At 48.0% G+C, this 25511-nt stretch overlaps 1 protein-coding gene and 1 long non-coding RNA gene across 2 annotated transcripts in view; one reads left to right on the forward strand and one right to left on the reverse strand.

Annotated features, from left to right (window-relative positions):
• Positions 1-12924, forward strand: part of ANXA3 (annexin A3) — a 34921-nt gene extending 21997 nt beyond the window's left edge. Inside the window, exons 7-13 of the mRNA XM_053256880.1 lie at positions 4668-4747; positions 5343-5399; positions 5678-5771; positions 7973-8068; positions 9012-9070; positions 10786-10908; positions 12524-12924. Coding sequence (XP_053112855.1) covers positions 4668-4747; positions 5343-5399; positions 5678-5771; positions 7973-8068; positions 9012-9070; positions 10786-10908; positions 12524-12583 — 569 coding nt within the window. The 3' untranslated portion in view covers positions 12584-12924. The remainder of the gene's footprint in view (positions 1-4667; positions 4748-5342; positions 5400-5677; positions 5772-7972; positions 8069-9011; positions 9071-10785; positions 10909-12523) is intronic.
• On the reverse strand, positions 8741-24943 carry LOC128327728 (uncharacterized). Its single transcript, XR_008308750.1, has 3 exons — positions 24817-24943; positions 23147-23198; positions 8741-9335 (listed from the first exon to the last, which is right to left on the reverse strand). It is a non-coding gene; the product is annotated as an uncharacterized LOC128327728 (long non-coding RNA).
• Between the last annotated feature and the right edge of the window lie 568 nt (positions 24944-25511).

The following is a 25511-nucleotide window of genomic DNA, read 5'->3' on the forward strand; positions in this document are numbered from 1 at the left end:
GCTTGTTCTTATGTTGTTGGAAGCCGCCCAGAGACGGAGGTTTGGGGTGGCATAGAGATTTGATAAATAATTAAAACTAATTAAAAAAATATACGGGATGGCTTCAGTGGGTCTTGGTTTCAACAGGCTCTAGCTGGAATAGGGTCCAGGCTGCTGCTCAACTGCTTGACAATCTACACACACACACACACACACACACACACACACACACACACACACACACACCGGCCCCATCACCCTCCCCACAGCTTATCCCAAATTGCTTTCGTTCGGAGGTGGTTCCTGGACAGGATTCTGCTGTATTTCAGGAAGATGAATGGCTTCACCAGAGAGAGGCTGAACAAGATGGATTGGAAAGTTTACGGCAGCCAACCCTGAGAAGTATATACTTGGAGTCGGTACAGCCCTGGGGTAGCGCAGCTGTGCTTTGATTAATATTGGGAAGATTTATGGCTGTTTTCCGGGTGAGATGAATCCAACACAGCCTGGGAGTGGGTTGAGCTTGAGTGTCCTGCTCCAGAGCGTGGCATTCGGATGGGAATCCACCCATGCCGTGCAAAGCAAAGAGGCCCAGAGAACAAGCTGACTGAGCCGTCTCGGTTTTGAGAGCTCTGACTCCGCTGGCATCGCCCGTGAATGATGGCCACTTAACTGCAAAGCAAAAGGGTGACCTGGAAAAAGGTCTGGGAGGCTTCAGCAGGCTGGGTTGGAGGGGCCGGATAGCAGCCATGCTCAGTCCTGTAGAGAGGACACTCCGAGGGGGTTAATTGCACAGAGGTGCTTGTTTATCTTCCCAGTAGCTCTGCAAGGCAGGTGCTATCATCCCCATTTTACAGAAGGGGGAGTGAGGCTAAGAGCTTGCCCAAGGTTGCCTTAGGAGCATAGGAAGCTGCCTGCTACTGAGCCCAGAATATGTGTCCATCTAGCTCAGGATTGTCTACACAGACTGGCAGCGGCTTCTCCAAGGTTGCAGGCAAAGGTCTCTCTCAGCCCTCTCTTGGAGAGGCCAGGATTGAACCTGGGGCCTTCTAGATGAAAATCAGATGTTCTCCTACTGCGCTTCAGCCCAATCCCCAAATCATAGGTGCACAGGAACTTCTGCTGAGTCTTCTCTGCCTTCTGCTGAGCCAGACCACTGGTCCATCTAGCTCAGAATTGCCAGCTCTGACTGGCAGCAGCTCTCCAAGATTCAGACAGAAGTTTTTCTCAGCCCTGTCTAGAGATGTCTGGGATTGAACCGGGAACCTTCGGCATGCAAAGCATTTGCCTCTGCCACAGAACTCCAGCCTCCTCCCCATGTTTGGACTGAATCACATGGTCCATCTTCTTGAACCTGGGGCCTTCTGTGAATGCTCCCCGTTGGCACATGAAGATCCCTTCTACTGAGCCCCAGACACTTGGTCCTTCTCGCTCAGTATTGTCTACACTGACTGGCAGCGGCTTCTCCAAGGTTGCAGATTTATCGCTCATCTTTTCTAAGTGTCATTTTGCACTTCTTAAAAGCAAAACCACGCTGCAAACCAGGGTAGCCAAACGGCTCCAAAGTACCTAGGGACATTGGAAGCTGCCATATACTGAGTCAGACCATTGGTCTATCTAGCTCAGTATTGTCTTCACAGACTGGCAGCGACTTCTCCAAGGTTGCAGGCAGGAATCTCTCTCAGCCCTATCTTGGAGATGCTGCCAGGGAGGGAACTTGAAACCTTCTGCTCTTCCCAGAGCGGCTTCATCCCCTGAGGGGAATATCTTCCAGTGCTCACACTTCTAGTCTCCCTTTCATATGCAACCAGGGCGGACCCTGCTTAGCTAAGGGGACAAGTCGTGCTTGCTACCACAAGACCAGCTCTCCTCTCCTATATTGGCTAATAATCCATATAGCGCCGTTGCCAGAGTGTTCGTACAGGCAGGGTCAAATCTCTGCTTGAGGGTTCCCAACATTGGCTCCCCAGATGTTGTGGGACTACAACTCCTATCATCCCCACCCACAGTGGCTGAAGGCTGGGAACCCCAGCTATATGCTGGCCAAGCATGGCGAAGCAGCAACATACAGGAGTACCAAGTCCACTTCAGCACGGCTGTTGTGGCTGGGGATGATGGGAGTTGTAGTCCAACAGTGTCTGGGGACCCATAGTGGGGAACCACTGGGCTGTGAAGCTCACTGGTTGGCTGTTGGCAGTCAGTGTTTCTCTGCCTGACCTGCTTCACAGACCCTCGTGAGAATGTCAGGAGTTGCTCTGAGCTCCTGTGAAAAGATGGGATGAAACTGCAATCAGTGCTTACCCTTTTCTAAGTCTACTTGTGGATAAGTATACCTGGTCGGCATGTTTAAATGAGAGGTGCATTAGTTTCCATTCTAATCCACAAATCCTTGCAGTAATAAAAAAGAAACGCCGTGATTCACCACTATCTATCTATCTATCTATCAAATTTGTACACTGCCCCAAACTTTCATCTCTGGGCGGTTAACAATAGCATAAAACAAGTTAAAAACATATACAAAAAACTTAAAACAATTTAAAAATAAACCAGAGATTAAAACCTAAAAGATTTAGGAAGCTGACCAGGTGTTTTTTGAAAACTGCCAGAGATAACGTTTTTTACCAGACTAGAAGACTACTGTAAATTTAAGATGACCCTCTTTAAAAAAAGAAAGTTAAATATAAGTTATACCTGTATTTACCCAAAATTTAAGAGGACCCACCCCCCACTTTCTAAAAATAAAGAACTTGGGGGGGGGGGCTTGACTTGGATTCAGGTAAATACAGTAATATGTTTGCATTAACAGTCCTGAATTGGAGGAGAGGAGAATCAAATCCTCTCACCCATTTAAGCTCTTCCAACCAGTCTTAAAATGCAGGGAAGAACCATGTCGCAGGATCCAACAGGAAGACCACACTTAGGGCTTCCAGTCTGTTTACAGGGCCGTTCAAGATATTGGGGCTTCCCTTTGAAACTCTCTGTCGTGTGGAACCCAGATATCTGAAGGAATGCCTGCCTCCTCATGTTGCTACCTGTGTACTGAAGCCCTCCTTGGGGGTCCTGTTCCAGGTTCTCTTGCCTTGGGGGTGTGGCAGATGGTGACCAGAGACAGGGCCTTCTCCACCATGGCCCCTCGCTTGTGGAATTCCCACTGCAGGGAGGCTCACCTTCACCTGTTCTATTATCCTTCATGCATCAAGTGAAGAGGTGTTTATTCAAGCAGGTCTTCTAGAAACGATAGGTTTTAGCGCTGTTTTAATCTGCTGTGGCTGACAATGCAGTATTTGTGAACTGAACTATGGTTACTTCTTTGGTTTTTATTTTGCTTTGCTTTGTGTTCTTTTTCAAATACAGAAATATGGCTTTAAGATATCTTAGATAAATAAACAAATGACAGGAGGTTTAGGGACAGAGAGTAGGGATGTGTACAAATCACGGTTCAAGAACTTTTTGGGGAAGGGGACCGGGAACTTTAAGAAAAAGGAGAGCAGGTCTTTATCTGCTCTCTGCTGCCCCCTACAGCTTCCTGCTGGGGTGGCAGGTGTTCCAATAACCCCCACGTGGCACCAGCACACGCATATGACATCCGCACATGCAGAGGCGCCATTTGCGTAATCAGCAACACCATGCTGACCACGCAAGCATGCGCGAATGCCACATGCATGCAGGACGCCACATGAGTGCAGGCAGGCAAGGACTTGCTCTCCTTTTTCTTAAAGTTTGTGGTCCCCCTGCCCAAAAAGTGCTCAAACTGTGGTTCGTGCACATTGCTAACAGAGCGGAAAGTGTTGGGAGCCTTGTTTGAATCTTAGCTTCATTGCTTGAATCTTTTTTTTTTTAATGTAATGTGGAACTTAAACTCCCCTCTGAACTCAGAAGGACATGAACTGCTGACAGTCTTGTTGATAATGCAGAATGTTTGCCATGTAAGAAAGTTAGATAAGTAAGATGATGTTGCTTACAATTCTGAAAACAAGCTTTCGGCTGTGGGGCAGTTTTTGTGCAGCCTCCTGTGGGCTGGATGTAGGGAGGGAATAAATAATCCGGTATCTCAAGCTGCCTGATGGGGTTCTGGGCCTTACTGTGATTAAGGAGGGGAGACCGTCTTCCTGTACTGTACAAGAAGCCTTTGCTATTTACAGACCTCGGCTCACGGGTTGCACAGCAGTAGGTGGGTGGGAGGAAACCTGCACGCTCACAGGGGAACTTCCGCGCCCCTGTGGTAAAGACTTTTTTGCACCGCCAAAGGGGGCGCCAAGATGGGGGCGATGTTTGTGTCTCTCCCCTTGCTGCAAAAGACATTTCTACTTACATAAATATATTTCTGAGGGCTGTGCAACCCTCGGGAACGTAGTCACATTCCTAATGCACAACCCTCTTGTACATCATGATAAGGAACCCAAATGTTCCTTATGCACGGCCCTTGGGAACATATTTATGCAAGCCGAAATGTCTTTTGCAGCGAGGGGAGAGATGCAAAAATAACTCACACACACACACACCCTTGCTCAGCTGCAGAAGAAACCTTCACTGCAGGGACACTGAATGCTCTCCGTGGACATGCAGCTCTTCTCCTGCCCACATACTGCTGCTCAGCATGTTGACCATTATTCCTTTTTTTTTGCTTTCAACTGGAGCAAATGGCACTGACTTTCCCCCCTCTCTTTTGTTGCTGTTGTTTCTTTAAGTTTATAAGAAGAGCCTTGGGGATGACATCAGCTCCGACACGTCTGGTGACTTCAGAAAAGCCCTCTTAACTCTAGCAGATGTAAGAGCTCTTTCAGCTGTCTCCGTGACATGTTGCCAGTTTGTGGTGCCACCATTTGCAAGTTGATGAACTGTCCACCATGCATATTAATTGGTCCGTGCAGGCGTTCCTTTTAGCAACACAGCAAATGCTATGGAAAACATAGGAACCTGCCTTATACAGAGTCAGAGCATTGGTCCATCCAGCTCAGAACTGTCCACTCTTCAGGGTGTCAGACAAGCGTCTTTCCTAGCCCTGCCTAGAGATCCTAGGACTGAACCTGGAGCCTCCCACATGAAAATCAGATGGTCTTCTACCAAGTCATAGGTATACAAGAAGCTGCCTTCTGCTGAGTAAGACCGCAGGTCCATCTAGCTCAGTATTGTCTGCCCTAACTGGCAGCCAAGGTTCAGACAGAAGTTTTTCTCAGCCCAGTCTGGAGATGCCTGGGATTGATCCTGGAAACTTCTGCATGCAAAGCATTTGCCTCTACCACTGAACTATAACCCCATCCCCATTGTAGGACTGTATCATACGATTCATCTTATTGATGCTCTTGTGTCTTTTCCTTTAGTGTCATTTTTTAAAAACTTTTTACTTCTCAATATTATTGTAGAGCAGAAGAGATGAAAGTCAAAGAGTGGATGAACAACTTGCTAAGAAGGATGCGCAGGTATGTCAGGCTTACAAAGAAGCTGCCTGTAGAATGCCAGAAATACCGGAAATAACCGGATTATTCAAAATAATCCGATTATGCTGAATAATCCAGAAAGACAGTGGAGTCAGAAATACTCAAGTGGGCTTCTTCCCTCTCCAGCCTCTGTTTGAAATCATTGGTGTTTGATTTGCTCTGGAAAAGCACCACTTCCGGAATGTTGACAAAAGACCTTTGGAGGTGTTAATAGAGCGGAGGAGCGTGCATTTGCCACCCTCTCTTGTTCTCTTTCCTAGATCCTGTATAATGCGGGGGAGAAGAGATGGGGGACCGATGAAGACAAATTCATCGAGGTCCTCTGCTTCAGCAGCTTTCCTCAGCTGAAACTAAGTAAGAAGCCAGTTTGGGTCTACTAAGTTCAAACTATTCAGGAATTGGGGGGGGTGCTTTTGAGGGGCAAATGTGTGTGTTTTTTTAAAATAAGGTCGGAATCCATCAATTTTTTAGATGCACTCAAAAGATAACATGCAAATGCCCATACAACAAACTTTTGAAAAAATTCTCAACTTTGGGTCTCTAGATGTTGTTGGACTACAATACCCAGCATTCCTAGCTGCAGTGGCTTTTGGCTGTTGGTGATGGGGGTTGTGGATGCTGTGGTCCAATGACATCCGTGGACCCAGGTTTGAGAGGCAGTGTAATAGACCTTTGCCAGGAACTTACTCCACCTAATAAGCAAGATAAGTGTCTGTCTTCCATCGACAGCAGAATGGTAGGGGCTCCCGGCTAACCCCAAAGAAGAGGTTTAATTGCATCTCACCCAGACCCAGGAGCGTAACGAGGGGAGAGGGGGCCCATGTTTTCCCCTCTCCCTGGCGGCCCCTTGGAGTGAGGGAGATCATGAAGAAAACAGGGAGGTGTGGAGCTGAGGGCCCCTCAGGAGCAGGGGCCTCACAGGTTCTTTGATTTTAGCGACACCCCTGCCCAGACCCCATACCATGGGGGTCCGTGAGGATGGGGCAATTGTGTCCCCGGCCTCCCCTTTTCCTGATTGCAAATGCCTTTCTCTTGCCAGTGGGTGGAGTCAACATGTCTCTTTGTTGAATAATAGGATCTCCTGAGTCCCACCCACTGCTCAAAGCAGGTTGCAGCATCCCTGACTGTGGGCTCTCCAGCTTCTGTTTGGAAACCTTCAGCAAGGGAGAGCCCACCCCTGTGTGAGGCAGACGGTCCCATGGTGGGACACTTCTTGTAGTTGGGATTCTCCTCTGAATGTCCAGCCCGAGGGTGAGCAAGAGTGGCCTTCCAGATGCTGTCGAACTGCAACTCCCATCATTCCCAGCCACAATTTTTGTGCCTGGGGATGATGGGAGTTGTAGTTCGTTCATTCATTCATTCATTCATTCATTCAGTTTCTATACTGGTCTTCCAAAAATGGCTCAGGGCGGTTTTACACAGAGAAATAACAAACAAATAAGATGGATCCCTGTCCGCAAAGGGCTCACATTCTAAAAAGAAATATAAGATAGAGCCAGTTACTCTCCCCCTGCTAAATAAAGAGAATCACCACGGTAAAAGTTGCCTCTTTGCCAAGTTAGCAGGGGTAGGTTTGCCCACCCCTGATCTAGCCTGAATCCTGACAGTTAACATAAGATTAGGCCCAAGGCCCATCCAGTCCAGCATCCTGTTTAACACAGTGACCAGGGGCATAGCTATAATTGGGCGAACAGGTTCAAAGAACCCGAGCCGAGCCCAATCAGGAGCCGCCATTCGCGGCCCTGACACGCCCCCCGCATCTGACGTCAGATGTGGGGGCGGTAGTTTAGCTCCCAATCGGGGGCCATGCGGCCCCTTCGGGAGCTAAACAAAGGCTGGTGCTGCGTTTGGACCAGCCTTTGTCTAACTGCCAGAGGGGCCGCGCGGCCCCTTCAACAGTTAAGCTGCTTCTCCCGAACGGAGCCTCAAGGCTCCATTCGGGAGCCAGACCACGTCCCCCTGCGTCTGACTTCAGACGTGGGGGGCGTGGCTATCCCCTGCATCTGACGTCAGCCGCAGGGGGTGGGGCTATTGGGGCGGCCGCACACAGGCCGCTGGCGGGCTAGCTACGCCCCTGACAGTGACCCACCAGATGCCTCTGGGGAGCCCACAGGCAAGAGGTTGAGGGCATGCCCTTTCCCTTGCTGTTGCTTCCCTGCCACTGGTATTGAGAGGCATCTTGCCTCTGAGGCTGGAGGTGGCCTATAGCCATCAGACTAGTAGTCCTCAGACCAGTTGCAGCCCCTTGGTTGTCGTCCTGCCCTCCGAAGCAACAGGAGAACAAACCCACTCCTTGTTCTCCTAGGCGGCGGCAGCAGCCCTTCAGACAGTTGGAGATGGCTCTCCTCTCTCCCAGGCTAGACATACCCAGCTCCTTTTATTGTTCCTCACAGGATTAAGATTTGTGTGCTCGTGATACAGAGTTCATGAGTTGCAGGATGCACAAAGCTCTGGGTGTCAAAATAAAAATGCCTCATCCCTTTTGGTCCTGACATTTTGAAGTGGATGCTGCTTACAGTGATGGCGTTCTTATCCCTTGTCTTTTCTCCTCTCAGCCTTCGATGAATACAGAAACCTCGGCGGAAAGAAAATAGAAGACAGTCTCAAGAGTGAATTGTCAGGACACTTTGAGGACCTGCTGCTGGCCATCGGTAAAGAGAACGCGAGAGGAACCTGCCATGTAGATTCCTATTAATATTCAGAGCCTCTGCAAACTGCTGTTAGGGGGAGCCTTTGGCAGTGTGGAGAGAGACCACAAGTCACGCCCAAAGGCATTAGTTTTGGAGGAAGCCTGGGCCTCCCCCTGGAACCCAAAACCACCCCTAAAGGCCACCAACTGAATATTGTAGCCTTTCGCTCTGTTTTCTTATTCCTTGTTTAACAGCATGTGCAAGTTCTACAGTGAGCCTCATAACAAAGCCAGAGTTGAAAAAAATATTAAACACATAAGCCTTCTTCTATATGTTGGGAAATACTGAGATTAGAATTCTGAAATTTGTTTTGTGTGTGTGCCTTATCTGTTTTTTTTTTTAGTCTGCTTTTTTCTGCTTTTGATGGAAAGGGCAGATGTAGCCCACTTTCCTTATTTTCCCCCCTTCCTCAGACTTCAGGATTTTCCCACCAAAATGTGGAGCTTTACATCATGCAACTCAGGATCTCTCTCTCTCTCTCCCCCCCCCCCACCTTCTTTTTCTGGGTGCTTTTCATATGCTGTTGCCATTGTGTTGATCTTTTTGAAGCACAGGAATACTTTGCTTCATATTTGTGGGGAAATGAAGATTAATTATATTTGCATGTGGTTCCTTCAATGACAGGACATGTAATGAAGCTTGCAGAAAACTGCTATAATTACCCACAAGGGGGCAGTAGTAAGAAAAAAAATTGCTAACAAAAACACTGTCAACAAGTGCTTGACTCTGTACATTAACCGGCTTGTTGGGTGTTTTGCCAACCCAGTGATGGCCCACCAGATGAGCTCTTTTGGTGAATCCTTTTTGTAAAGTTATGAATGCAAGCCAAGGCTTGCTTGGTGGAGAGACAATGCAGCAGGGGGCGTGAGATCAACTTTTTAACGCTTGGTTTTCCTTTTGATAGTGAAATGTGCAACCAACACTCCAGCGTTCTTTGCAGAAAGGCTGCACAGGTCTTTGAAGGTAGGCACGCTGCTTCTGTATGGTGACTTGTAAGTTTGGATACTTCAGGATCTGGGGATATGGGCTCGGAATTTTTCCATGGAAAACTTTCTGAAGCATAACAACTTCTGAGAAATGTTCCCATATTTCATTTTTCAGTTGGAAGTTTTTCTACTTCTTGAAAAAAGCATCATGTCATAAAATACATTAGTAATAATGAACAACATAATATTAGACAAGCTCGGCAGTTTCGGGGTTGTAATTAATGCTTTTCCGGAAATTCTCCCTAGAAAATGAGAAATGACATATAAGTTTTATTGATTTGTAAACAGAAGGGTAATAAGGTGGGTGTCTATTTACTTAATATATATGTCAAAAACATGACAAATCAGATCATAGTTGGGGCATCAGGAAAGTGTGCCTAGTAAATTTTTCTTAGGGAAAAATTATGCAAATGTTATGTAGACAGAAATATTTGAATGGGATTTTTTTCCTCATTCATCCCCCCCCCCCTAAACATACATAAAACATACATCTCTGTTAGGGTCTGAACCAGCCATCTCCTGATTTAAGAACAAGCTGCCTCTATTGTCTGGGAAAAGAGCTTTGACTTCATAGGAACATAGGAAGCTGCCTTCTACTCAGTCAGACCCTTGGTCCATCTAGCTCAGTATTGTCTACACAGACTGGCAGCAGCTTCTCCAAGGTTGCAGGCAGGAGTCTCCCTCAGCCCTATCCTGGAGATACCAGAGAGGGAACTTGGAACCTTCTGCATGCAAGTATGCAGGTGCTCTTCCCAGAGTAGCCCCATCCCCTCAGGGGAATATCTTACTCTGCTCACACATGTAGTCTCCCATTCAAATGCAAACCAGGGCAGACCCTGCTTAGCAAAGGGGAGACGTCATGCTTGCTACCACAAGACCAGTATTCCTTCCACCTGGGGCTGCCACCTTTAAATCTTCTGATGAAGCTGGCAGAGAGAAATCTGGATTTCATCCTGTGCATATGCTCCCAGGTCTTGTTGTCTGGCCTCTTCCATCATCTGCTTTGGTGATCATCTCCAGCCATGTATTGGACGAGCTGCAGTGTCTTCCTTTTCTGCTGCATCAGAAGAGTTAAAGAATCATGTCCAGGGCTCCAGAGGGCCACCCTGTGCCTATCCCACCCTCTAGAACAGGAATTCTCCACCTTGGGGGCCCAGATGTTGCTGGGCTACAACTCTTGTAACCCCCAGTTGCAATGGGGACCTGATCTTGTGGTGGCAAGCATGAATTGTCTCCCTTTCCGAGACAGGGCTGAGACACACTCCTGCCTGCAACTTTGGAGAAGCCCCTGCCCGTCTGTGTAGACAATACTGAGTGAGATGGACCGATGGTCTGACTCAGTATATGGCAGCTTCCTATGTTTCTGATGGCCTCAGGTGGGCATCATGGGAATTGTAGCCCAGCAATATGAGCACCCAAGGTTGGGGACCTCTTCCCTAGATCACATGAATAGGATATGATGGAAGATTCTGCCCTGGGGCAACCCATCTGAGGGTAAGATTCAGGACCCAGAGTTTCCTACTGTTTATGTTGCCACTGTGTTCATCTCAAGACTGGGTCTGTATGTTTCGGTTTTAGCATGCTTTATATAGCTTTGTGAAATGTTGTATATGTCATATTTGGCTGGGTGCTTTCAAAGCAGAGAAGAGCTTATAAATATGAATAAATTGTTTTCTCTTCCCTTGTTAATAGGGGGCTGGAACCGATGAGTTCACACTGAACAGAATCCTGGTGTCCAGGTCAGAAATTGACCTCTTGGATATTCGTGCTGAATACAAGAAGTTGTATGGACGATCCTTGTATTCTGATATTAAAGTGAGTAATTAGCTCTGCAGTGCTGTTCCAGAAGTCTGCGTGTATGTTTCCATCCTCTGATCCATGGACAGGATACTATCAGAGTTAGCAGGGAGAAGAATTGAATGGGGAAACTTGTGCCCCTTTTCCCTGGAAAGATCAGAGACTCCCAAATGCCACACCACCTGATCAGCAACAGTAAGGAAAAGGCTATCTTAGTGTAGAATTAAGGGCTGCTGTGACATCAGCAGCCAGTACACCAATCATCATCTTCAGCCTCATTTGCATGTATGAACATTCCGAGGTCTAAATGGCAAGCTGGGCCATGCTTTAAATTTCAGATCTTCCCACTATTTGGTGGGCTTCACATGAGTAACTGAATCATTCTCCCAGAAGTGCTCTTACCCCTGGACTTTGGGGCTGAGGTCCAGGGCCTCCACACCCCCTGGGGGTCCCCAAATCATCTTTAATCTGTCCTGGGTGGTGTGGTTTGTGCCCTCAAGAACCTACATGTTGAAAAATGGTGCTTAACTTGCAGCGGGGGTGAGAGGCTCCAAAGGGCTTTATGTCCAGGCTCTAAAATTACCTAGGTGCTCCTCTGCATTCTCCTGTTGAGGAGTCATGTAGAATGTGAATGCAGAAAGCATAAGGGAACACGTAGATCATGCCTGCTCAACTTTGGCCCCCCCAGCTGTTCTTGCACCACAACTCCCATAATCCCCAGCCACAGTGTCCAATAGCCAAGGGTTATGGGAGTTGTAGGCCAACAGCTGCAGGAGTTCAGCAGCCCTGATACAGAAAAATAATTAAATCTTTTCCTGGGCTGGACAGTGGGCATGGAATGCTGAGACTCTCTAGCTCTTTTATTTTAAAAAAGGAGGCTTCTGGTCCTCATGAATGTGGAAATATCTCTGAAATTGCACAGGTGGTTTCTGTAAAGGGTTTCCATGTTGGTGGCAGAGCTGCTATACCTTGCTCATCTGCTTGACCCCTACCCAAATGCATCCTTTACCATCTACTCTTGCTCCGTATCTTTATTTAAAAACACTCAAATTGTCAAAAAAAACCCATAATGCAAAACCAAATTGTTCAGAATAACTACTGCAAGTAGAAAGCATTGTGCAAAACTAATTGTACTGTAAATATTAATATATGTGCAGTATATTAAAAACTTGACTACATGGTATTTAATATACTGATGTAGGTAACTTGAAGTAAAGAAATTAGGGGCTTTCCTGGCATGCGGCAGACCTTCAGCCCTGGGGACCAAGCTGTCCAGATGGTTGCTGATAGCTCCATTCTCTCCACCCTGTCCTGTTGAGTGCAAGGCGCTCTCAGCGCTGACTTGTTTGTGGGAGAACCAGATGTCTTTTCTCAGGTCGCATTTTCCCAGCACTTAAGGCAGCAGTATTATCTGGCTGGAGGGTGGGAAGTCCATATTTACAATCCCAAGGATCAGCCAAACTCCTGCTCTCTTCTATACTTGATTTAATTGGTTATCTGGCCCAGATGACATGCTATCGTACACATTTGGAACACTGATTGTAGCTTAACTCCAGTAACGTTGGCAGACAAATAGTTTTTCCATAGTACAAAATGTGCCTCTTTAATGCTACATTATTTTTCTCCCTTGCAGTCTGACACTTCGGGGGATTATGAAGCCACTTTGCTCCGGATTTGCGGGGGAGACGACTGATGGGAGCGCAAACTTGGGGCAAAGTGCTGAATTCCGGTGTTTCCTGCCACACTCTGCAGCTCTTACTCGGGAGCTTTTAAATGTTTAAGCGAGTGTAAAATTGCCAACACTTCTTTTGATTGCTTTCTCATTAGGCTTCTTGTAACAAACAGGTGCTTATTTTAGTGCAGCCCTCCAGGCTCTCGATGATGCTCCTTTCACCACACACTGTGACTCGGAGGAAAAACTGCACAAGAAATTGTACGGGCCAGATCTAGCCAGTGATCCATTGCTGACGCCTGCGCAGCTGGAACCTGTTTGCAAATAGTTAAAGGGATAAAGTGGCGAATTGTGCGTTTCCAGTGTGTCTCTAGGAAGTGGTGCTTCCCCTTTTATTTTATTTTTTTCAAAGTTCCAGCTTCTCAGCTTGCACTGCTGTTTCTCTGAAATGGCAGGCAGCTATCTAAGGTGGTAGTTTTCAAGCTGTGTTCTGGGACAGAGGGACTGAGTCAGGCTGTTGGTCCAACACAGCTTCTTACAAGAGGAGGATCTGCCATAAGAAGAGCCCTGCTGGATCAGGCCCAAGGCCCATCTAGTCCAGCATCCTGTTTCACACAGTGGCCCACTAGATGCCTCTGGAAGCCACAGGCAGGAGTTGAGGGCATGCCCTCTTTCCTGCTGTTGCTCCCCTGCAACTGGTACTCAGAGGCATCCTACCTCAGAGGCTAGAGGTGGCCTATAGCCCTCCGACTAGTAGCCGTTGATAGACCTCTCCTCCATGAAGTTATCCAAACCCCACTTAAAGCCATCCAGGTTGTTGGCTGTCACCACATCTTGTGGCAGAGAATTCCACAAGTTGAAAAAGAGAGAAAATACTTCTGTTTGCTGGTCCTAGATTTCCCTGCAATCACTTTCCTGGGATGACCCCTAGTTCTAGTGTTATGTGAGAGGGAGAAAAATCTCTCTATCCACTTTCTCCACACCATGCATGGTTTTATAGACCTCTATCATGTCTCCCTGCAGTCGTCTTTTTTCTAAACTAAATAGTCTCAGGTGTTGTAGCCTTGCCTCATAATGAAGGTGCTCTAGGGCCCTGATCATCTTGGTTGCCCTCTTCTGCACCTTTTTCAGTTCTACAATCTCCTTTTTTAGATGTGGTGACCAGACTTGTACGCAGTACTCCAGGTGTGGCTGCACCATCGTTTTGTAAAAGGGCATTTTGATATTAGCTGTTTTATTTTCAATCCCCTTCCTTAGCTCAGGGGTGGAGTGCCATGGTCTGCACACAGAAAGACTCAAGCTCTTCCCCTGGCATTTTCAGTTAATGGCTCTCTGGAAGCAAGGCTAAGATAGATAACATGGGCCTTAGAGAGCCTGGGGAGTCACCATCAGTTGGAGAAGATGACAGTGTGCTAGATGAACTCTCACTCCATATAAGGTGTCTTCTGATAGCCATAAGGGCTAAAGGAAGCTCAGCCTAGATAGATACGGCTGGGAGGAAGGCAGTTTTTGATGGAGGAGCGATAGAGTGGGAGGGAGACAACTTTGTAAAGAAGCAGTAGAACTTGGAGGCATAGAGATATGCATTCCATTCTAGACTTAATTCTTCAGTACAAATATGACAAATATTTATATACCACTTTTCAACCAAAGTTCCCAAAGAGGTTTAAAAGTAAAGTACGCTGTCAAGTCAGTGTCGACTCCTGGCGGCCACAGAGCCCTGTGGTTGTCTTTGGTAGAATACAGGAGGGGTTTGCCATTGCCATTTCCCACACAGTATGAGCTGATGGCTTTCAGCATCTTCCGATATCGCTGCTGCCCGATAGAGGTGCTTCCCATAGTCTGGGAAACATCCCAGTGGGGATTCAAACCGGCAACCTCACGTTTGCTTGGCAAGTCATTTCCCTGCTGCGCCAAGCAGTTTACATAGATATAAATAAATATTTTTTTCCTGTCCCCAAAGGGCTCACAATCTACAAATAAACAAAAGGTAGACACTAGCAACAGCCACTGGAGGGATGCTGTGCTGGGGCTGAATAGGGCCAGTTGTTCTCCCCCTGCTCAATAAAAAAAGAATCACCAGTTTGAAAAGGTGCCTCTTTGCTCAGTTAGCAGAGGATGCTTTTTATCTCTTTTTTAGAATCAAGGGAGCTCTTAGACTGGACTTGGGTAAACTAGAGCTTAGCTCTCCCAAATCAATGTTCAATGGCGAGGTTAAGATCTGGAATGTTTTCTAGTAATAGCACTCTGCACATGTGCAGAGTGCCTTTTAGCTTTGCATGAAGTACCTATAAAAAGCTTACACCCGGTTGGGATTGGGGGAAGGTCTTCCACGGGCAGGGAATGTGATCTCTGCTGCCTCTCCTTTTGACAGAGCCATTAGGACTGCAGCTCTTAAGAAAACACTGGCTGAACCCAAAAGGCAGAGCAGGAACTGATAGAGGTGGTTGGCCGCAGGAGCTGCTACAAAGGCCTCTGTTGAGCTGGGAGTAATGCAAGTGCCCTTGCTTGGCTTCAGATTATTTCAGCAGGACTGGTGCAGAAGACCGTCCCACTGGATCATGGTCCATGTGTGTTTTCAAGGGAGGGAGGAGAGCTGGTCTTGTGGTAGCAAGCATGAATTGTCCCCTTTGCTAAGCAGGGCCCACCCTGGTTGCATATGAATGGGAGACTTGATGTGTGAGCACTGTAAGGTATTCCCCTTAGGGGATGGAGCCCATTTGGGAAGAGCATCTACAGGTTCCAAGTTCCCTCCCTGGCAGCATCTCCAAAATAGGGCTGAGAGAGATTCCTGCCTGCAACCTTGGAGAAGCTGCTGCCAGTCTGTGCAGACAATACTGAGCTAGATGGATCAATGGTCTGACTCAGTAGAAGGCAACTTCCTGTGTTCCTAGGAGTTGCTATCCATTTAAACAGCTTCGATGATTTTATTATGCTCTTTGTTTCAGAAGGCAGATGAGCCCTTTTCTTTCTTTCCTTGCCATCTGCAAACTGAAACAAACAAACAGAAGTTGTAGTTGCTTCAGTCAAGCTTCCTCTTTTTCCCCCCTTCCTTTTTTGCATTTCCTGCTTTCTTATATTGCAGCTGTGACAGCTCACCCTTGGGTTAGACCTGAACACTAGAGACCAGTAATGGGGACTTTCCTATTGTTCCAGTAAGTTCAGTTGCTTTTCTTTTTTTACCCTCTGACCTGGGTTTTTCCTGCCCACCCACTCCAAAATTACCATTCCAGGCTTGGGGCATCAGAGCAAAAGCTAGTAGCAAACACAAGCAGTCCAATATTGCTGCCAGTGTTAACTTAACTTACTGGCTGCAGTGTGGATCTGTGAAAAGGTGTTCCTTCCACAAACTACCACCAGGTGGTGGTGTTTTTGCAGAAATCTGTTTCAGGCCTAGTTCTCGGCACCCAGCAAAGTTTTTCCTAGACTGCGCAACTTCAGACTGGCCATATCATTTCTCCCCTTCCACAAAATCCTTGTATATAGAAAACTAGTATGTCGGAGAAAGCGCAGCCATGCCCTTCTCCCTGATACTTTCCTTTCCTATATGCAGGGAATCTTTTGCGGGGAACAGCAGCTGGGGGCAAGTATATGTTTCCCCCCAACCATGACATTACCCACTGTAGCCTATTCCATTTGGTTAGAGAGCAGTGAGAATGGGTTGCATTTGGGAAGAGCCTTAGGAGGAGAGCAGAGGCCCCCTTTCCCCCTAACATACAGCGGGGTCCAGCCTTCACAAGCCTCAGGACAAGGTGGTAGAATCCTGACATGGTAGCATGCACTATACCACTTTAGACTGCCCTTGGGGATAGTGCCTATTTAAATGTTTCACATGTTGGAACAACCTCCATGCAAGAAGAAAGCTAATGCAGCAAGAAGAGTGGTTCTAGCCCTGCCTCCTCCCTGCGGTACTAACTTTCTACTTGCGGGGAATATTTGTGTTTTTTTTAAGGGGGGCATTCAACACCAGTGTTACCCAACCACGGGCTGAAGCGCTACAGTCTTCTCGACCACAGCAGGACTCTGCCACCTGATTCTGCTGCACATGTAGCCCAGCCTCAAGACCGGTACCGGTAGGGCTGCAACATGGCTTGAGCCAATCTTGGGGCAGGAAACTCATCTGCCTGGGATGCTGGTTCTGCCTGGGATGCTGGTTCCAGGGCATCTGTGTGGCAAGTGTGAGATGCCAGCTGGCACTGAGCCCTGCCCGCTAAGGTCCCAAGAGCAGATATTCCATGCTCATTGATGGCCCTGAACCTCCAAAAACAGAAATGTCAGTGCCTGGAGATGTTTCCCAGTTGCTTTCCAGTGGCACCGTGCAGTGCTGTGACATCACCTGCAGCAGAATTTCTCAACATGTGTTTGTTGTTCTCCGAGGGCGGGGGTGAGGGGGAGAGAAGCCCAGCCCAGAGGATGGAGAGAGAAGTGTCTGCTTACCTTTGATGCTTGGACCTTGCTAGTGGTTACTGGGAGGAGAGCTGGTCTTGTGGTAGCAAGCATGCATTGTTCCCTTTGCTAAGTGGGGTCTGCCCTGGCCTGCATTTGAATGGGAGACTACAGGTGTGTGAGCACTGTAGGATATTCCCCTTTGGGGCTGGGTTGTAGCTCAGTAGTGGTGCATCTGCTTTGCATGCCGAAGGTCCCAGGTTCACTTGCTGGCCTCTCCAAGGTAGGGCTGAGAGAGATCCCTGCCCGCAATCTTGGAAAAGTCGCTGCCAGTCTGTGTAAACGATACTGAGCTAGACGGACCAAGGGTCTGACTCAGTATGTGGCAGCTTCCTATATTCCTATGTGCTGCCTAGAATTCGTCTCTTGCTCCTTCCTCCTCTCAAAACCGTAGTATAAAGTTTGCCATGCCATGCAATGCGTGGCAGTCCCAGTGGAGGCCAGAACCAGGCCACATTGGAGAGCCGGACCCAGTCCAGAGAGGACGAGCTGTGCCCTCTCAGACTACAGGTACCCTCTCACCTGCCCCTATTAGGATTTATTTTTTTAAGTAGGCAGCGTCCCCCCCCCCCTTTGCTTGTAAAGGGGAATTGTCACTGTATTCCCCTTTACAGGCATGCCTCCTCAAGCTGCCCAACCAGTTTGACACTCGGACTGAACCAGGGGCCAGTTCGACTCGAACTGGCTCGCGGTCCAGATGGTCAGCTTGGGTTCGGCTCAAACTTGAACCGGACCGCCGGAATCAGTTTGTGCATACCCCTAGTGGCCGCCGCCACCATGTCCCGTGGCAGTGTCGGTGCTGCTTTGTTGGGGTGGTGGTGGTGTTGATCTGATGCAGGGGTTCCAGATGGCCAGTGGTCCTCCAGATGTGGCTCAACTTCAACTCCCATAATCCCCTGCCATGGTAAATCGAAGCTGTGGGAGGTGAGAGTTGTAGTTCAGTAACATCTGGAGCGCCACTTGTGGGGAGTCCCTGCTCTCGTGTAATGCTTGTTGCTTAGGGTGGTATTCCTCTATGAACTCCTTCCATAGGACACCCTGTCCCCCCCGCCCCCAAGTAGCATGCAGCATTTTTAACTGCCCCACTGCTTTCAAGGGAAGAGCTTTAATGGTGTGCTTGACTTTACTATTCAAATCAATAGTACTTTGAAAGTGGTTTCCTATACCTGGACGGTGCCCCTTCTTTTCAGCCAGCCAGAAGTTGCTTTGGGTTGGTCCAGTAGAGCAGCCTGACACTTTAGATAGATATATTTTTAAATTCTCCCCTCCCCCTGCCCCCTGCCATTATGTCATGCATGAACAGTAAATGTGCAGCAGGACCTCATAATATATGGCACAATAATCTAGGTTAGGGTTGCGCAACTTTGGCACGCCACTGTTTTTGGACTACAGTTCCCATCATCCCCAGCACAGTCATAAATAGGGATTATGGGTGTTGTAGTCCAAAATCGGCAGGAGGGCCAAAGTTGTGCAGTCCTGATCTAGATGGACTCTCCCGTTAGGCAAGGCCCATCTGATGTGGCAGATTTGGGGGGGGGGGGTAACCATTAAATAGCAAATTCTTTTCAGTCAGAAAAAAATCTCGCCTCATCCTGAGTTAAGCCATTGGCCCAGCTAGCCTGGTATTGCCTACACAGGCCGGCAGCAGCTCTGCAGAGTGGGGATTTCCCAGTCTTCCCTGGAAATGCCAAGGACTGAACCTGGGACTTTCTGTAGACAAAGCAGATGTTCCTCCACTCAGCTAGGGTCCTTCCCCCCCACAAGATACAGCGTTCCCTCGCTCCTCTGGCGTCAATCAAACCAGTGACCTAAGGATCGAAAAGGTCCAAGGAAGACAGTGAAAGCCATTGAGGTGCTTTTGTTCGGTAGCACAGCAAGATTGGAGTGGGCCCTGAGACAAGAAGTGATGATGGCTCCATGCCTCTACCTCCCCGCTGTCTTGGGAGAGGCAGAAGGGGAAGAGCCAACTGCAGGCTCGGTTGCTCAGCTAGCAGGCCCCTCTCCTCCAGGGACCTAGGGGCACTGGTATCCCACCACCACCTTGTTCCATTATAGCAAGGGGTTCCCAACCTGTGCTCCTCCCGATGGTGCTGAACTACAACTCCCATCAAATTGTGGCTGGGGGGGATGATGGGAATTGTAGTTTAGCCCCATTGGCAGGAGCACATGTTAGGAACCCCTGTATTGTAGCTCTACTCCTGCTTTGGTTTGTGGTTCTGTTCCTACCACTGGGAGGGCAGCCATTTGGGTTGGCGGTCCCAGGCGATGGGCCTATCTCAGCCTTCTCTGCAGCTGATGGTGATTTTTGCCCGGGCTTGACATAGGGTTGTGTGTGTGGTGGTTTTTTTTAAGCAGCACCAGATTCCCCAGCAATGGCCAGCCCGGGAGCCCATGGAAGGAGTGTCCACAGAGACGCCAGTGTTATGAGCACAGAGTCACTTGTCAAGGACAAAAGCAGCTGGCAGAGCCTTAATGTGTCGGAATTCGGAGGCCTGCCAACGAAAGCAAGCCTCTCCATGGCTTGTGCAATGTCGCGCTGGAGCCTTGCTTGCGTTCGCTGCCGATGGCCATCTGAAAACCGCCTTCTGCCAGCAGCAGAGAGAAAAGGGCTACTCAGCAGAACGCATAATGGGCCACTATACGCCGTACCAACGGGGGGCCGAGCTGGATGGACTGCGCTGGGTGCCCGTCTTAAGGCCAACTTTCCCAGGCAGCCGTCACAATCTGGCACTTCAGGCGACAAAAGAGTTTTAGCAGCGGGTAAGAAACGGCAGCTCGGCTCGAATCGTGTCACACACACACACCGGCCCCGTTCTTCCTTTCAGGAAAGTCAAGTCCCAGGGCTGATGAGAGCCCTGTACAAAGAGTCTTTTTCATGCCTGAGTTAGAGAGACGGCTTGCAGTTCCGCCCACTCATTGTTCCAGAAATCCCTGGATTAGATACATTGGCTCGGAGGCACACACTGGCTCGGTGCTGCCGTGAAAAAATCCCCTGGCAATTCGGATTGTCCAAACAAATGGAGCATTGCCCCAGGATGCACATGAAATCTTAATTATTTTTCTACACAGCTAATGGGGCTGGGTGGGGTGGGTAAGGTTTTTCGAATAGCCGGTCAGTTCTGGTTTTGGGTGGGGAATATCCCCACCCCCCACCCCACAAGAGAAGGTTTTAGAAGTAGATAGGGAAGATGGTGCTCACGTACCTGCTATGCTATGAGTACCTTTAACAGGGAAATCCAAACCTAGTAAATGCCCCAGTTTGTTCTTTAAAGGGACTTCAGCATGGGGGGGCTGGGCCGGGCCAGGTATAGCACTGTGGGACCCCAAAGATTGCCCCCAACAGGCATGCCCCTTGTGATGTCATAGAGGGTCAGGGGTGTAGCAAGGGTGGAGTGGGATCTGGGACAAAAAGTGAAGATGGGCCCTGCCCACTCCCACCCCTGGTCCCCTGCCCAAGATACTCCATTGACTTTAATGGGCATGGGGGCTCCCCAGTGCAATGGGTTCTCAGCCTTGGATCCCCAGATGTTGTTGGGCTTCAACTCCCGGAGCTGAAGTCCAGTAACACCGGAGAACCCTTCTAGCCAATATGCTAGGGGTTCCCAGGCTTGGGACCCCAGATGTGGAACTACAGTGCCCATCATCCCAGACTTAGTGGCCTTTGGCCACTCAGAGTCCTAGCCCAACAGCACCTTGGGGCCCACATTGGGAAACGCTGGCCCTGCTCTAAGCTAGGGGATAATGCTACAGAACCCCCAGGTGGAGTTGGGGATAATAGTATGGCACACAGCATTAAAATGGCCTGTAAGGAAACATCTTGTCAAAACTTGAACAACTCCCAAAGACGATCCCATTACAAGTGGATTTGATCCTGCGTGTAAGCAGTTCAGGAAGGTGTCAGCATCGCCGATGGAGCCTGATGAAGCTTCCTGGGACCATTTATACATGGCATGAATATCTATTGTGAATATGATGGTGGTCTGGGGGAGCTTTGATTTGGCTGTTTCAGAATGTCTGCTTACCATACTGTATCCTTTCCTCTTTGGGGGTTTCTGCACATTTAAACACAACAGAATTATTCTTCACCACTCTCACGCCAGACAAGCATGGCTGGTTGCTTCCACACTGGCCCTGTTCTATACAATTGCCATCCTTTGTTTATTTTTAATGGGGGAAAAGGACATAGGAAGCTGTCTTCTACTGAGTCAGACCATTGGTCCATCTAACTCAGGATTGTCTACACAGACTGGCAGCGGCTCCTCTAGAGTTGCAGGCAGGAGCCTCTCCCAGCCCTATCTTGAAGATGCTGCCAGGGAGGGCACTTGGAACAATCTGCATGCCAGCCTGCAGGTGCTGCTCATCCCATCCCCTAAGGGGCATATCTACATAATCAACTTGTGGAATTCTCTGCCACAAGATGTGGTGACAGGCAACAACCTGGATGGCTTGAAGAGGGGCTTGGATAACTTCATGGAGGAAAGGTCTACCAACAGCTACTAGTCGGAGGGCTGTGGGCCACCTCCAGCCTCAAAGGCATGATGCCTCTGAGTACCAGTTGCAGGGGAGTCACAGCAGGAGAGAGGGCATGCCCTCAACTCCTGCCTGTAGGCTTCCAGCAGCATTGGATGGGCCATGTGTGAAACAGGATGCTGGACTAGATGGGCCTCAGGCCCGATCCAGCAGGGCTGTTCTTATATTTTACAGTGCTCACATGTAGTCTCCCGTTCAAATGCAAACCAGGGCAGACTCCGCTTAGCAAAGGGGACAGTGCATTTTTCTACCACAAGACCAGCTCACATGGTGGTGATGTCGCAGTCCAGTCTTTTCTGCATTTTGTCACACCTGATATGGCACACATACACACCCCGCCCATCCAATCTATAAATTGCTCTAGTTCCTGCCTGTGTCCCCTATACACAGGCAAGAGGAACCAACAGAGTGTGGAGGCAAGGGGGTTGCAGTTCAGTGGTAGAGCACCTGCTTTGCATGCAGAAAGTCTGGGGTTTCTTGGTGTTTCCAGGGAGGGCTGGGAAATCCCCATCTGAAACCCTGGGGAGCTGCTGCCAGCCTGTGTAGACAATACACTGAGCAAGATGGACCAACGGTCTGATTCAGTATGTGGCAGCTTCCTACGTTCTGACAGCAGGAGAGAGGAAAACTGCAACCCGAATATACCTGAGTCAATGGGCAGTGTCAGACGTCACATGGAACCTTGGTTAGTGCTGGGCTCCATGTGACGTTCGTGAGTCTCGGGAGCATGCAGTTCCATCCCTGTGTGAGTGTCCTCTGCCTTGATTGATTGATTAAGTGCCGTCAAGTTGGTGTCGACTCTTAGCGACCACATAGATAGATTCTCTCCAGGATGATCTGTCTTCAACTGGGCCTTTAAGGTCTCTCAGTGGTTCATCCATTGCTGTTGTAATCGGGTCCACCCACCTTGCTGCTGGTTGTCCTTTTCTTCAACTTTTCCCAGAATTATGGACTCCTCAAGGGAGCTGGGTCTTTGCATAATGTGTCTAGGTTAAAATAAGCTGAGATTGGTTGTGTCTAGACTTGGAAAATAATAGTCCCGCATTATTTAGAACAGGAGAGAATATTTGAGAGAATTATACTACCCATTCTATTAAGTGCATTGGAGAATATTCTCTTACAAGTCTAGTTGTGTCATCCCGACCAACCAATCTGGATTTATTCTAATCTGGATTTATTCTAACCTACTTGCTTCAAAAAACCTGAGATCTGTAACTCACTTCAAACCTTGGGTACTGATCTCAGATTATTGGAAACAGGTAGGTTAGAATAAGCTGGGATTGGTGACAATACAACCAATCTCAGCTTATTTTAACCTAGATTGGAAGTGGACACCTGTGCTGTGATGAGAGAGAGGAAGGATGCATTCCCAAGACTTGGGGACATTGAGCAGATTTCCATATGACATCTGAACCCGCCCTGCAAGTTAGGTCTCTGGATCTAGAGTGCACAGAAGACCTGATCCTAGAACCAGGAATGCTGCCTAAGAGGCATTGGCAGTTCATCTATAATTAATTATACATACATGTCATACTGTGCCCTATCTGGCTGTAGATACAAACCAAGCCACTAGAAGCAAAGGGCACTGAAGAAAATCAGTCTGCTTACCCGTAACTAGTGACCCTTGAGTCACTATGACATCACGATTCATGACAAGGATCTAAAAAAGAAAGAAAGGATACATCATCATCATCATTATTACTATTATTATTTATATAGTGTGCGCGCACACACACACACATATATACATATACATATACATACACACACACACACTGCCCCATATAAATATCTCCGGGTAGTTTACAATTTAAAATACAACAATAAAAACATGTAACATAATTGTGCCAATTTAAAATATAGCCAAAAACTCTAAAACTTAAAAACTACAGATTGAAAGCCTGATTAAACAGGTATACCTTCAGATTTTTCTTCAAAACATCCAGCAAAAGGGAGGCTCTAATTTTGTTACGGAATGCATTCCAAATTCCAAAGGCAGCCCTAGAAAAGGTCTGGTTTTGAGTTAACACCAATTGAACTGGTGGAAACTGCAATCAGACCTCCATTATTAACTCCAATATAGCAAATCGGAGAAGGGATGAGAGGGGAGGAAAGTGAGGACCATGTCAAAGTTTGAGATGATGCTTGACCCCTGGGCAGGAGCAGTGGGGTCATGTGTGGTTGCTGAACTCCAGACATTCATTAGAAAGGCCTGGAAAAGTCCCACATTTGTACAGCTTTCTACACAAGGGGCTTTCTGGTCCATGTGACAGAGAACTCTGCTGGTTTGGAATCTGGAGCATCCACGCATTCTTATAACCTCTGAAAGGAGTTTGGCTGTGACCAATAGAGGAGGTGAGTTTGCCAACCCCTCAGGGAAAATGGCGGGGAGGGCGAAAGACCACATTGGATTTCTTGGGGGTATTTTTTAACCTCTGGGCCAGTTTCCAGAATTATTTTTGGAAAACCCAGAAGTGTGGTCTGCTTTCCAGAATTTTGTAATTAACTAAAGCCAGAATATTATGAGTAAGCACCAGCCTTATCAACATTTATGTGTTTGTTTTGTATACCACCCAACTGCGAAATAGCCTTCTGGAAGTTTACAATAATGAAAAAAAACAATAAAGTCAAGTCGAAAACAAGAATACAAATTAAAAACACAAACACGTTAAAAAACCTAAAATCAATGAAACCACCAGTAAAGGTGATGAAACCTTTAAGGAGCCATCAGGAACCAATATAAGCAACAAAAGTCTAGGCCAAATGCCTGACAGAACAAGAAGGCTTTAGCCTTTGTGCCTAAATGTATATAAAGAGGTCGCCACATAGGTCTCTGTAGAGAGGGCATGCCACAGGCAGGGTGCCACCACCAAAAAGACTTGTTTTTGCTTAGGGTGCATCCTAATACTGCATATCGCATGCATGCACACTAGAGTACTCAGTACTGTGCTGCTACACTGCCCCAATGCATTTCCCCACATCTGGCTGCATCTGGGACTGTAGGGGGCATGACTGTGGACTCTGCATAGCCACTCTGCATAAGACAAGTGATGCCACAGGAAGACGGCAGCAAGAGTTGGCATCTCACCAGCATTCCTGCTTGGCCTCACCCTGATTTGGCCCAGGCTCCACCCCCTGGCCTCACCCAAGAACCACCATTTTTAAATTCACAGTTTGGTAAGCTTAAGGAGAAGGTCTGGAGAGTGTTGCTAGGATCCACCCATTTGCCATAATGCCTAGTCCTGCCAAAAAAGAACAGGAGACAAAACATTCAATACCTTCATGATCCAATATTTCTGGTAGACCGTAATTCTCAGTCCGATGTGCGCCACTTTTTTGGTTTATGGAGTTGTAACTCAGCTGTGGAGAGAGCAGCAGCCTTTGCTCTGAAGTCACTTCATAAACCTTTTAAAAAGCTATTTGGCTTGAGTGATTTATGGGGATCAGTTAAGCCAAATGCTGATCAAACAGAAGCAAAGTCCTCAGCGAGGCAGATTGTCAGCAATTTCTTTATCCAGAAGATTGGTACAGATACCTGGGGGAAGAAAAACATATTTAATGTATGCTAAATTGAGGCACTGTAGAGCAGGTTTTTCCATGCATGGAAACTGTTAGGGATGTGCACACAACCGGCTGGCCCGGTTCAGTTTGAATCCGGTTTGGTTGAACCAGATCGGGCATGTTCGGTTCGGGGGCCCCAGTTCGGTTTGAATTCGAACTGGTTTAGGTACCACTTGGGGGTGCCAGGAACCATTATATTTTAGGTTTTTAAAAGTTTGACTTATTGCCACCAAGGGCTTTGGTGGCCCACAGGGGTGCTGCAGTAGCTGTGGGGGGCTCCCCCCCCGCTGGCCTCCCCCTAAGTCTCCACAAAGCCCTTGGCAGTGGTAAGTCAAACTTTTTAAAAACAAAATTTAATGGTGCCTGGCCCCCCTGCACCAGGCCCAAACCAGCCTGTGCGGGTGGGGTAGGG

This window comes from Hemicordylus capensis, chromosome 5 (genome assembly GCF_027244095.1).
Source record: "Hemicordylus capensis ecotype Gifberg chromosome 5, rHemCap1.1.pri, whole genome shotgun sequence".
Classification (NCBI taxonomy): domain Eukaryota; kingdom Metazoa; phylum Chordata; class Lepidosauria; order Squamata; family Cordylidae; genus Hemicordylus; species Hemicordylus capensis.